The sequence below is a fragment of the Nilaparvata lugens genome, chromosome 7 (genome assembly GCF_014356525.2).
Source record: "Nilaparvata lugens isolate BPH chromosome 7, ASM1435652v1, whole genome shotgun sequence".
NCBI lineage: Eukaryota > Metazoa > Arthropoda > Insecta > Hemiptera > Delphacidae > Nilaparvata > Nilaparvata lugens.
Window position 1 is genome coordinate 15,658,208 of NC_052510.1, and position 13,183 is coordinate 15,671,390.

The window sequence follows — 13,183 nt, forward strand, 5'->3', positions numbered from 1 at the left end:
CTCAGTACCCTTCTAAAATTATTTTGTCTTAACATGTTTCGGACATTCAAAAACATTTTACATGTTGTGACAAAATAACTTTAAAACGGTACTGAGATTTATATTTTTATTCATATTAAAGAAAAAAGACAAAGACAGTTTTCAATATTTTTTTTTTTTTATTTATTTATTTATTCCTTGAAAAAGCATTACAATAATTCACAATTTAGAAATATAACAACAAAATGAATCAATAGGAAATACAAATAAACATAAGGAACTACTTCCCCAAAAGAGCAAGCTCGAGCTTGGGGAATATAATTCACAATAATCGTTGGAAATCAAACTGCAGCGACTTGGGTAGTTTGGACATAATTATCTGTAGAATGAATGAGAACAGAATGCATAAAATAATAATCGAAGAGAGGCTGCATTCCAGAAGGAAGAGAGAAGGACCGAGAATAAGGTGGGAAGATGAAGTGAGAGACGATATCCAAAAAATGGGATGTAGAGGATGGAGACGAATGACAGGACCGAGAAGCGTGGAGAGCTGTAGGGAGACGGCCAAAGCTCATAATATTGCTGGGCTGTAGAAACATTAGAGGATTCCTATATGCGGGCTGTAGTGCTAAAAAATGTATTTGTGAAATAAATTGGAATATGAAAATAAAAATCGTATTATTTTGGAAACTGTTGTATTTCTTTGAGTCAGTAACAACTTCGATTTGTATGAGAACCTACTGTAAGATTGACTTTATACTGTCAGGATTGGCTAGGTGGGAAATTTTTATGCTATCTATGAGTAATGCTTACACTTTGAAGTGGATCTCAACGTAGAAGTTTTATACAAAACACAGTTGTTATTCACTCAAAGTCATTTTTCTAAATAATACAGTTAGTTTTTCATGTGCTTTTGAGTAGACATTAATCATCAGAGAGGTTATATAGTTACTTTGTGAATCAATACTTTGAGATTTAGGTGAAATTTAAAGTTTTGTCATAAAAAAGGAAATCAAATGCATGACTATTCCGTTATTTCTTGTAGTAGGCCTATGTGGAACAAATTTGAATTTCAAAATAGCATAAATCAACAAGATTGATTACTGTACAGAATACATGCAAATCGCAAGAAATTGTCCTTATAGGTAAGCCAGGGTAGAGAATACAAGGTGGAAATAAATGCACTTCAAATCAATAATCTGAAAATAACGCACTAAACCCTAAATTCTGCATTAAGATAACAAACAGTGCCAATACATGTAAACAGAAGACACTAAAATTCGTTTCCTAAATAAATGTAGAGAACATGTAATATATATTTCAAGAAACAGAGAAAAACTGACACTGACTTGATACAGAATAAAGGAAAAAGTCAATAGAAAACTATTTTTCTTGTTCATACAGCACTGGATACAATATTTATTTATTTATTCAGTCAAGTACAATTATTACACTCATGTGAGAAGGCACAACATGCTTATGCCCAAAACTGTCCCTTCTCAAATTTTTACAACAGTTCAAATCAAATTGTAGGTTAAGCTACTATCAATTATTAAAATAAGAATTTACACTACAAAAACTAACAAATCTTCAATCAAAAATAGATATCATGAATAACTATATCTCACAAAATTAGAAACAATTATTATCCAAAAAAATTAAATTTCAAATAAAACTGGAAAATTTGAACCGAAAACTTCACGCATAATATTGAATAAAATATTATTGCAAAATTAATAGAATTAATCTGGTTCTCAACAATGTATTTGGGTTTCAAAGACCTGTACCGTATTGACTAACCAATCTCTATCGCCTCAAGACCTACACGAGTTCGTTAATTCTCACAAGTTTTCTAAAACAATTTTGTCCATTAAAATAATTCCACACTAAGACTAACCGGAGGGTACTGGCGACCCATAAATGTGATCCACAACAGGAAATCACACCAGGAGCATTGCGGTCACCGACAAATTGTTCACCAAATTTATGCTTTTTGTAACATTTCCATTGCCGTAACAATATAATTTCCAGCAAATGGACACATCTACGAGCAGACACAATGCGTTGGCTTTCACACTCACACACGATGTAAAGGGTAATAATTCACGGAAAGATGTAAAAAATTACAGGCTATTGCTTTCCAGGAACTGTACTAAGATTCGAGTTGAACTGTCAGCATTCCTTGCGAATAGCCTCATAGCTTCCCATATATATATATATATATATATATATACAATTCGTTCTATAACATGGTTTAAAGGTTTATATTGGTGGAATGGGTGAGGGATGGTTGTCATGTGATCGTTCTAGGGCCGGACAGTTTCAGTCATTTGTTCCAAAATATGTTTTTTAAAGTCAGGTTGAAGCTCGCTCGGCTCTCGATAGACCTGATAGAAACAGGAAGGGTATTCCATGCACGACAGGCACTGACTAAGAAGGATTTTGTGAAAATAGTAGTTCGATGATTGGGTATCCTTAAAGTACTTTCTCCGGTTCTAGTATGTGAAGCATCTATCCTCCTACCTTCAGAGACAAATTTGAAATCATCTTTAAAATAGTTCGGATTACCGTATTTCAAGATATCTCTAACAAGCTTGACTATTCGAAAAGCCTCTGATCGGGAAGCTTTAATGTTGAACTAGCAATGTGGGCTGGGGTGATATGATTATGGCGTTGGAGAGAGTAGACGAAACGTAGACAATAATTTGGCAACGCTGTAGTTTATCATTCAGAGTGACTTGCATATCGTTAAGAACAGAATTACAATACATTAAATGTGGGAAGATGAGAGATTGAACCAATAATAATTTAATGTTCCTAGGGAGGATATCGTGCATTTTCTTCAATGCATGCATGGCTGAGAATACCTTTTTACAAGTTTTGTTCACTTGTTCTGACCAGTCAAGAGTATTATTCATAATAATGCCTAAATTTTTAACTGAGCTACAGCATGAATGTCATTACCGTCTACACTAATTTTGTGAATCGATTCAGGATGGAGGATGGAGACGAATGACAGGACCGAGAAGCGTGGAGAGCTGTAGGGAGACGGCCAAAGCTCATAATATTGCTGGGCTGTAGAAACATTAGAGGATTCCTATATGCGGGCTGTAGTGCTAAAACATGTATGTGTGAAATAAATTAGATATGAAAATGAAAATCGTATTATTTTGGAAACTGTTGTATTTCTTTGAGTCAGTAACAACTTCGATTTGTATGAGAACCTACTGTAAGATTGACTTCATACTGTCGGGATTGGCTAGATGGGAAATTTTTATGCTATTTATGAGTAATGCTTACACTTTGAAGTGGATCTCACCGTAGAAGTTTTATACAAAACACAGTTGTTATTCACTCAAAGCCATTTTTCTAAATAATACAGTTAGTTTTTCATGTGCTTTTGAGTAGACATTAATCATCAGAGAGGTTATATAGTTACTTTGTGAATCAATACTTTGAGATTAAGGTGAAATTTAAAGTTTTGTCATGAAAAAAGGAAATCAAATGCATGACTATTCCGTTATTTCTTGTAGTAGGCCTATGTGGAACAAATTTGAATTTCAAAATAGCAAAAGTCAACAAGATTGATTACTGTACAGAATACATGCAAATCGCAAGAAATTGTCCTTATAGGTAAGCCAGGGTAGAGAATACAAGGTGGAAATAAATGCACTTCAAATCAAATTATCTGAAAATAACGCACTAAACCCTAAATTCTGCATTAAGATAACAAACAGTGCCAATACATGTAAACAGAAGACACTAAAATCCGTTTCCTAAATGAATGTAGATAACATGTAATATATATTTCAAGAAACGGAGAAAAACTGACACTGACTTGATACAGAATAAAGGAAAAAGTCAATAGAAAACTATTTTTCTTGTTCATACAGCACTGGATACAATATTTATTTATTTATTCAGTCATGTACAATTATTACACTCATGTGAGAAGGCACAAAATGCTTATGCCCAAAACTGTCCCTTCTCAAATTTTTTACAACAGTTCAAATCAAATTGTAGGTTAAGCTACTATCAATTATTAAAATAAGAATTTACACTACAAAAACTAACAAATCTTCAATCAAAAATAGATATCATGAATAACTATATCTCACAAAATTAGAAACAATTATTATCCAAAAAAATTAATTTTCAAATAAAACTGGAAAATTTGAACCAAAAACTTCACGCATAATATTGAATAAAATATTATTGCAAAATTAATAGAATTAATCTGGTTCTCAACAATGTATTTGGGTTTCAAAGACCTGTACCGTATTGACTAACCAATCTCTATCGCCTCAAGACCTACACGAGTTCGTTAATTCTCACAAGTTTTCTAAAACAATTTTGTCCATTAAAATAATTCCACACCAAGACTAACCGGAGGGTACTGGCGACCCATAAATGTGATCCACAACAGGAAATCACACCAGGAGCATTGCGGTCACCGACAAATTGTTCACCAAATTTATGCTTTTTGTAACATTTCCATTGCCATAACAATATAATTTCCAGCAAATGGACACATCTACGAGCAGACACAATGCGTTGGCTTTCACACTCACACACGCTGAAAAGGGCAGTAATTCACGGAAAGATGTAAAAAATTACAGGCTATTGCTTTCCAGGAACTGTACTAAGATTCGAGTTGAACTGTCAGCATTCCTTGTGAATAGCCTCATAGCTTCCCATACAATCAATGCTGACAGTTTGAAGTGAATATCAACGTAGTTTTACAGTGTTAATGCGATCGACCTTTGAAAATCGACTTTCGGTTCCGAATTTATAATTGCTGGCCGCCTAAGATGCAGTTAGTGAATGCGGAAACCATCGATATTTTTTATCGGCTGGAGATGCTTGACCAGCGTCTAGTCATCCAATTGTTCTCGGAGGAGGAAAGGTGAAAGGCCAACCCGGCATAACTCCACACAGCCATCATTTACTGCCACTGCACTGTCCGACAAAGAAAGCTGCACTCTGTTTAGTGTATAGCATACCAATTCTGACAAAGAAAGCTGTATAATTTTTGTGTACATCATTCCAATTTCTGACAAAGAACGTTGCACTCTATATAATATAATGCATAGTATAGCATCTACATTATAGAGAAGTATAGCATGTATAGTTAAGAGTAGTATATCTGCATAGTATATGAGTATAGAAGGTACTATAGAGACAAAGTTAGTAGACAGTCTATCTGTTGCTATAGAGAGACAAATCACTATTACTACTTATACTGAGAAGGAGTAGCTGATACTGATAGTGGTTACCCTGATTTTGATCCAGAAAACGGTAACGATACAATCGGTTTTATAACAATTCTGTTATGTGTGCAAGTGAAAATTGGATTGTGAATAGGAAAGGTAGTAAGGTAATAGTATTGATGGATACCAATTTCAGATAGATTCCTAATTGGAGTAACCGTTATGTATCACTCTTGAATTAAGTAACAAAAAACCGCGGAATGATGTGGGACATGATAGAATATTTTTGATATTTTGTAATGAATTCGATAAAAGTGTGTCTTGGATGAGGGATTTCTTTTGATCGGTTAAATCGAACCATGAGATCATAACTGTAGTAACTCAAAAAAGCTGTTTTGTGGAAAAACAGCTTCTAAGTTTTTACTCTAGGGGAATCTTCAATAAAAAATAAACAAAGTCCAATTCATGTTTGTTTGATGGGTAAATAGATTACTATGGCATTTCTTCCCAGATTACCATTCAATTATAGGCTAAATATTTTTTTATAAAGGAAAATATCAACTTCGTTTGAGTTGATACAGTAATGCATTGAAAGTTCAGTTCAATTTTTTGACTTAATAGGTATAATACGTATTTCATCGAGTAAAATTTAAACTATATTGAATTGGAATTTGGAGATTTATTTATTAGTTCATTGATCTTATTAATAATTAGTTTTTCATTCCATTTCAAATTAAGGGTCAATTCAAGGGTCTGAACTATCTAATTTGTTACTTCCTCACACTAATCTTTCAAAGCAATGTGAAGCATCTGTATTTTAAAGATAAAGGTTTTATATCATTCTTCTATAATGGATGATCATTAGGCCTATTGTCTTTACAATTATTTGAATATTTCAATTTGCTCTTTTCAATAACTTCAATGCTTTACATTGACTTGTTTGCCTATTGTAATTTCAAAGCAATAAGCGGATGGTTACTACAGATTAATGCATGTTCGTTACTATAATTAGACTTGAAGGTTTCAGTTTCACTGACATAGATTCAAAAACTATTGTCTGTATTCAAAATTATTCCAAGTTAAACTTAAACTTATTCAAGTGAGAGCTTCCGTGCCGATTAGTCAAGTTTCAGCTGAGAACTGGCTTGAGAAATAATTGAATTATATTTTATTGATTTCTACTCGAAATCAAGAAGATTCTAAAATCAAGAAGAATCTATGTTTACTCGAAATCAAGAAGAAGGAAACCTTCTATGACATGGAATCAAACAAATGTTGCAATTATTATGATAATGCTTCAAGGTTATGCTCCACAACGTTTCATGATGATTTTTTTTATTCAAAATTGCATTTCTTCTGTAATTTGAGATTCTCCAATAACTTTCCATCTAATTGTGAGAGATATTGAGTATTGAAATTGAAAACTAAAGCTCTACAGATTTAATGACTGCTGCAATATTTATCTCAATTAAGTTTTTAAGTAGTTTTCTTTTAATTTTTACATAAGAAAGTGAAAATACAAAGTAAGACTTTTGAAAACCGATTTCCGTTCAGATGACTTACCAAAGTTTTTACTTTTGACTAAGTTTAAACTTGAAATTGTTTGGTTAGGGCCTATGAAATACTTAGGTTTCACTTAAATTTAAGTTTTGAGGCGTTACCACAAGGGGAGGGGATCGGTTTGACTGCGTCCTTGAAATTCTTGTCTAGAATAAAATTTTTGGGGGGAGCCTAAAAAAGAGCTTGATGATAGAATCTGAATCCATGGTGGGGGGGGGGTTAACCAAGTAAACTAAGTTTGATAACGATGTTGATATGTTGTGAAAATCGTTATTTAGTATCTTATCCTTTCTAATACTCTAATACACTCAAAAACACACAATAATACTAAAATAATAAAATATTGTATTGAAGTATAAGTATTGAAGTCTTTAATATACCTAATAATATACAGAATTATGGCTGAGAGGATGCCAGACGACATGACAGACGACAATCATAAATGACTCAAACTTCGACCGTATATAGAATGTATAGATGTATAAGGCTATCTATACATGGTTGAAGACTCAAGATAATACACTAGAGCTCTCTAGAATCGTCTGCAGTTGGAGCACTACTGGCCATTTAACTCAATTGTAGCTCAAGATGATACAGTAATGACTTGAAACAGTGAGCTGTTTTGACTTAGTGCATTAGTGATTTTTATATCATTTTCTGGCCTCAAAATTTGAAATTTCTACAATTTCATGAATGAAATAGATAGAGTATTACTTCTAGTCTTCAAAAATGTGAATAACTCAAAATCGACAATTTTTGAGTTACTACACTAATGATCTCATGGTGCGAAATATCTCGATTTCTAATGGAATTAATAGAATGACCTACCTGGAAATATGAATAAGAAACAATAGAAAATATTTACTGCGTGATGAAAACTTACGATTTAACTAAATTATATTTTCAATATATATTTTCTATCCTTATCTTGGACTTTGTCACCTATAAATTTGAAAGAAAAATAGCACAAGGACTACCTTATTATTTTATCAACCAATGTTATTACTTCAGTGTCATTTGCATTGTAAATAAATAAGAATAAATAATAATTCAATGCTCTACCCTTAATCTTGACAATACTATAATTATATTCAGTAAAATAACATTAGTAAAGTTAAAAATATAGATAAGCTTTTGACTAAAAAAATGCCCCTAAATGATAGGATATATTTTAAGATACTTTAAAATCTGATACTGTTTACAGAACCCTTTTAAAACAGGATTTTGCTTGTTCAGCCATTATAAAAAATGTGACATTAGAGAGTTTTGTAGTTTACAAAAAGACAAACAAGAGGAAGATCTTAGCACTTAATTTCAAAATTACAGAATATAGCATTTCAAATTTATAGGCTACATAAATAAATTTCAATAAACCACAAAAATGGACAAAATTTTTGATATTTTCGGAACAAAATATTTCAAATTAATATTTATTTTATAGTTTTGAGTATACTAAGTAGAAGAATTTGTTATCAATTCGGTTCTTAATCTTTCTAAATTCAAAATTGATAATTGTTTCAAGTGTTTGTGTTTTGTTTCAATATGGAAATTAGTGAAGAATTGGAAAGTCGCACATAACCTTTATTTGGACAATTTATTTTATGAAATTGGGATGAAAAGACGTTTTGGACTGTAGTCTGTTTCTTTGTCTTTAAGTTGATTGTAAATGATAAATAAATAAATAAATAATAATGCATAGAAGATAGGTGCAAAAACATGATACTGTACATCACGACAGTAGTAGCCTATTCTAATTTTCTATATGAATAAATTGCAATAAACCACAAAAATAGCCGAAATTTCTGATAATAATGTTTAGAAGATAGCTACAAAAGCATTTTACTGTATATCACTGAAGTACCAATCCACGATACCAAAGAACCTTCTCTAGCAATTAACTGATGAATAATTCAACTCCAGTAGCCATAATACAACTATTAAGCAACGTCTGCTCTTATCTTAACACCTTTCTTATATCCTGTACAAACCTAAACAAAAAAGATCCCTGTTTCTCTCATTATACTGAGCAAACAACAATCTAAGCTGAGGATGAGCATATACATTGTATGTTAACATCATCAAGACAAATGTGAAGAGACATCGTTTGACCTCCACTCACCGGTCAGCAAACACACACACATGCGCGCGCAACTAATAACACGAGTTATTCGGATGCAAGTATTGCTCAATTTCCTTCCTTTAATTAAACAGTCGGCCACCTTTCAGGTCACTGTCATTGCCTCTTTAAAGCTTCTTTCCTTCATCAAAAATCACTTTTATCACCTTTCACTGTGTCCTTCACAACCTCGAAATTACTACACTACATTACTGCAATTCTTCTAACAGTAATTCAATAAAATGCATTACGGTTGATGCTTTTTTCTCAATAATTCTTGGTACAGTAATTTAGTAGTATGCATTACGGTGTATCGCCTTATAAATTGGGCTGAGTTTGCTAAATAAGGATTTGCACTCAAGACAAATACTTGGCTGTCTGGCTAAGTAACCATGACTTTCGGACTATATTCAGAGAGTGTTCATGCCTTAAAAATTGATGATTACTAGAAAGTGAATATGGTTTCATTCATTGGAAATTTTTCTAGAATTGGTATAAAGTTTTAGTGTGGAAGTCATCATCGTATCTATGGACATACCGTATGAACACCGCCACCCAAGACAGTTATGCTGAGTGGCACCAACCAGGATCAAATGAATTCAATAATTAAAAAATCAGATAATCCAATAATTTGAATTATTCGAACAATTCAATAATTTCAACTAAAACTATTCATGATAGGAGTATTTGTAAACTAATACAAAGAACGTCACTATTTCAACAAACTTGTACATTAATTTGAAAGCAGTGGAATGAAAAGAATAAAATGAAAAGTGAATGATAGAATGAAAATGATAAAAGTGATTTTCAATATTCATCTAGTGAATATTTTCAATATTGATTTGAAAATGCAATATATATTTTTTTAAATTGGAATTAAAGCCAAGAAATCATTGTTGAACAAGTTATGAGGGTCAAAAAATATTATAAAAATAATTTCATATATTACTGTCAATACCGTGTTATAAAGATTAAGTTATGCACTATGTAAAGTAATTCTGTTGCATTCAACAAGAAAGACCTTTATTAGATTGAATTTAGTCCAATTGAAATGCCAGTAAACCTCGGACTCCAAAAAATTGATTTTTCGGAAACCTTTAACAGAAACATTCTTTAAAAGGAGTACGTTATAAATGTCGGGGATTTGATTTTACATGAAGTTCAACGACTTTGGTAGTCTCAAAATCTTCAATTTTACATGATTTTCTTAAGGAGGTAAAAAATGTCGGGGAGGTAAGTTGACATACTGTTCAACTACAATTTACACCGACCAATATATTACGAGATTGTGTGAAATTTGCACTTTCAATAAGCTCATTCAACCTAATCATATATTCAATATGACAACACCGCTGGCTTTAAACAATGTAGCTTTGTCACATCGAATATATTCAGTCATACGGGCTTGCATGTGAAGTCTAAATTTCACACAATCTGGCAACGCCGATATTTGGTCGGCCGACTCAACTATCAATTTGTTTTATTCAGACTTATAGATAGCTTGTATGTTGCCGATATTAGTCGGCTGGCTGATTTTATTCAGATTGATGCTGGGTAGTTTGTATGTTGTTTTGTAATAATTAGAGTAGAGTAGAGTACCTGACAGTCGGTGTCGAGGTCAGCATAGTAGCCGGGTGCGCGGACACTGCGGCAGCTGAAGGCTGTGCTAGGGATGCCGGGCAGTACGGGGAAGTCCACTCCTGGACGACCCATCACTCCTGCAAACACCGCATCACACCACATACAATCCAAAAACACTCAAATATTGTCTACAAACTCTTACAATAAATCATAGAAATTATGAGAACATTTTCTATTAATACCGTACTTTTGAAATGCCTCTATTATATACCTTAAACAAATTAATCTAGGGACATTTTCAGTTGGAATGTTGTGATTATTGAACAATATAATGATTATTGTAAATCAATTGAAAATACACGCCTGTGAAATTATTGTTTTGATTGCTGCTATAAATTATTCACACAAGACAATTAGTACAGAGTAGTGGATAAAACTTCTCATGCATATATATTATGTTAGAAAATCACTTCATCATTGAGAAAATAATATCTTCATTATGAGTGGAAAAGTGTTCATTTACAAATCTTTTATATGAAGATTATTAATGATGAATAATAGTGGTGAATCACACATTTATTTTCCACATATACTACGTAATATTTACATAAATACAAATAAGTAATAACCTTGTAACGTATTAAATGTTGATAAGCAAGCAAAATCGCTAATGGAAAGAATTTTTATAGGTCTTGAGCAAACAGATGCTCTATTATCGCCAAGTGCGATAACAACAAGTGAAAGATTAGATAATAACGGGTACCATGGCTAAAATTAAAACAACCGAATAGAAAAGAATTTTATTTGCTATTTATTATATTATATAGAATATTGAAATTTTGAGGTTAGGCTATAATACCTACTGGTCGGCAACCTAATAATCGACCAAGCCGTGTAATTTGAAATCTAGCCAGACAAATTCAAATTCAAATTCAAATTCAAATTCAAATTCAAATTTATTCAAGTAAGTTACAATACATTCTGGTTCATACACGAATCTACAATAAATTACAGTACAACAGCCAATTATGCAACAAATTTCACATATTATGAAAACTTATTAATTACAATGAAAATTGAATGCAACATTAGAATATTGATAATATAGTATTGTAATATAACTACATAAATCAGCGGTGTTTCAACAATGAATGAATGATAATTTCAATGAATAAATATACACCCACTATATATTATATGTGTTGGGGTATAAGTAATTAGTTGATTATTGCGTGTAATAATTACTATTTACAAACTTCATTCACTGATATGGGATTAAAGTTTTTTATAATAAAATTAGTAAAAATGTATAATACAAACAAACAAAATTATGGAATTAGTAAATAAATATTAATGTTCTATTAAGGATAATAATAAGAAAGGTTATTTTTAGAAAAATAAAAAACAGTAAAGAGTGGAATGAAGAATAAATAGTTTCAATATTTACAGTCTAACTAAATTTTCACAATTTTCCACTCCAATATCAACCAACCAGGAAAATAAACTTTTCTTGAACCTGTGTCTATTGAATTCTTCCCTAATGTAACTTGGTATTGAATTATAATTTTTGGTCCCAAATATGTGTAGTTTCTTTGCCCAAATGTAGTGTTCATCCTTGGTACTATTGAATACGTGTTTCTCTGCCTTGTTTAATGGTTATGATCTGTCAGTCTTATGTGTTCGTTGTTTCTCCTCATTCGCGTGATGATAGCCTGGATGTAGAGTTGTCTTACACTCAGTACTTTACTGTCCTTGAAAAGAATGTTCGTGGGGAACACCTTGGCAAAATTTTGTTGTAAACAAATAGTATTCAACTAGAGGATTTGGAAAGCACATGGCTACTTGTTGTAGAGGGAAAAACAACTTATAAATTTCAAAAATATTTATTATTCGTAATAAACATATATAAACCACAAAGAAAAATAAATAAAAATATTAAGGAAGTATGATATTCATAGGCGCATGGATACATTTGTGAATTTTGCATGAACCAATCAAATTACAGTAATCGATGGGCGGCAATAGCGAGCCGATTCAAATTCATCTATAAATATTTTTATAAATGATAAGAATTTATAAGTTATCGCTACTCAGTTCATGTAGGCCTATCGGATATGGTCCGAGTAATTATAAAATATTATACCTAAGATATAGGTAATAATTTAGCAGATTGGCATGGACTATTTGATCTTTTTAATGGCGTAGCAACTGAATATTTAAATGTATGCAAATTTGTAAGTCAGAAGTATGATTGTAGAAAATAAGGGTAGGACTTGCCAACTTGCCTGCCAGACGCCACCATGGAACGCCACTAAATTTTATAGAGCACAAGTCCCTTTGTTGAATTGTACTTTTGAAAGACTTAAAGTTTAAATTCATTAATTTATTTGTAGAAGACTTAGTGATGCTGCATTAAAGCATAAGTCATTTAAATATTAATTTATTCCCTTGGAGAAGACGACTTCGGCCACCAAAAAACCCAGGACGACCAGGAAATTCGGATCGCCACCATCGTCTTGTGAAAATTCAGCACGTGAGTGATAAATTATCGAAATATATAAATTTAGGGCACCCTCAGCGCTTCGAGTGAAACAAAAATATAAAAAGCTAGCTTGTCGAAAGGTTATAAATATTGAAATTATTATAAAACTTGTGCAAGTCTTAAACCTTAAAAGGTACAAGAAACTATATTACTAGTTAAATGAATTATATCAAATGCATATGTCTAAGGATACAC

The 13,183-nt window shown here is 31.9% G+C and overlaps 1 protein-coding gene across 4 annotated transcripts in view; it reads right to left on the reverse strand.

Moving 5' to 3' along the window:
• LOC111045081 (GATA zinc finger domain-containing protein 7-like) overlaps window positions 1–13,183 on the reverse strand; it is a 137,414-nt gene that overhangs the window by 6,441 nt on the left and 117,790 nt on the right. For all 4 annotated transcript variants that reach the window (XM_039432161.1, XM_039432164.1, XM_039432162.1 and 1 more), the window contains one exon: window positions 10,465–10,583. In XM_039432161.1, the coding sequence (XP_039288095.1) occupies window positions 10,465–10,583 (119 nt within the window). The remainder of the gene's footprint in view (window positions 1–10,464; window positions 10,584–13,183) is intronic.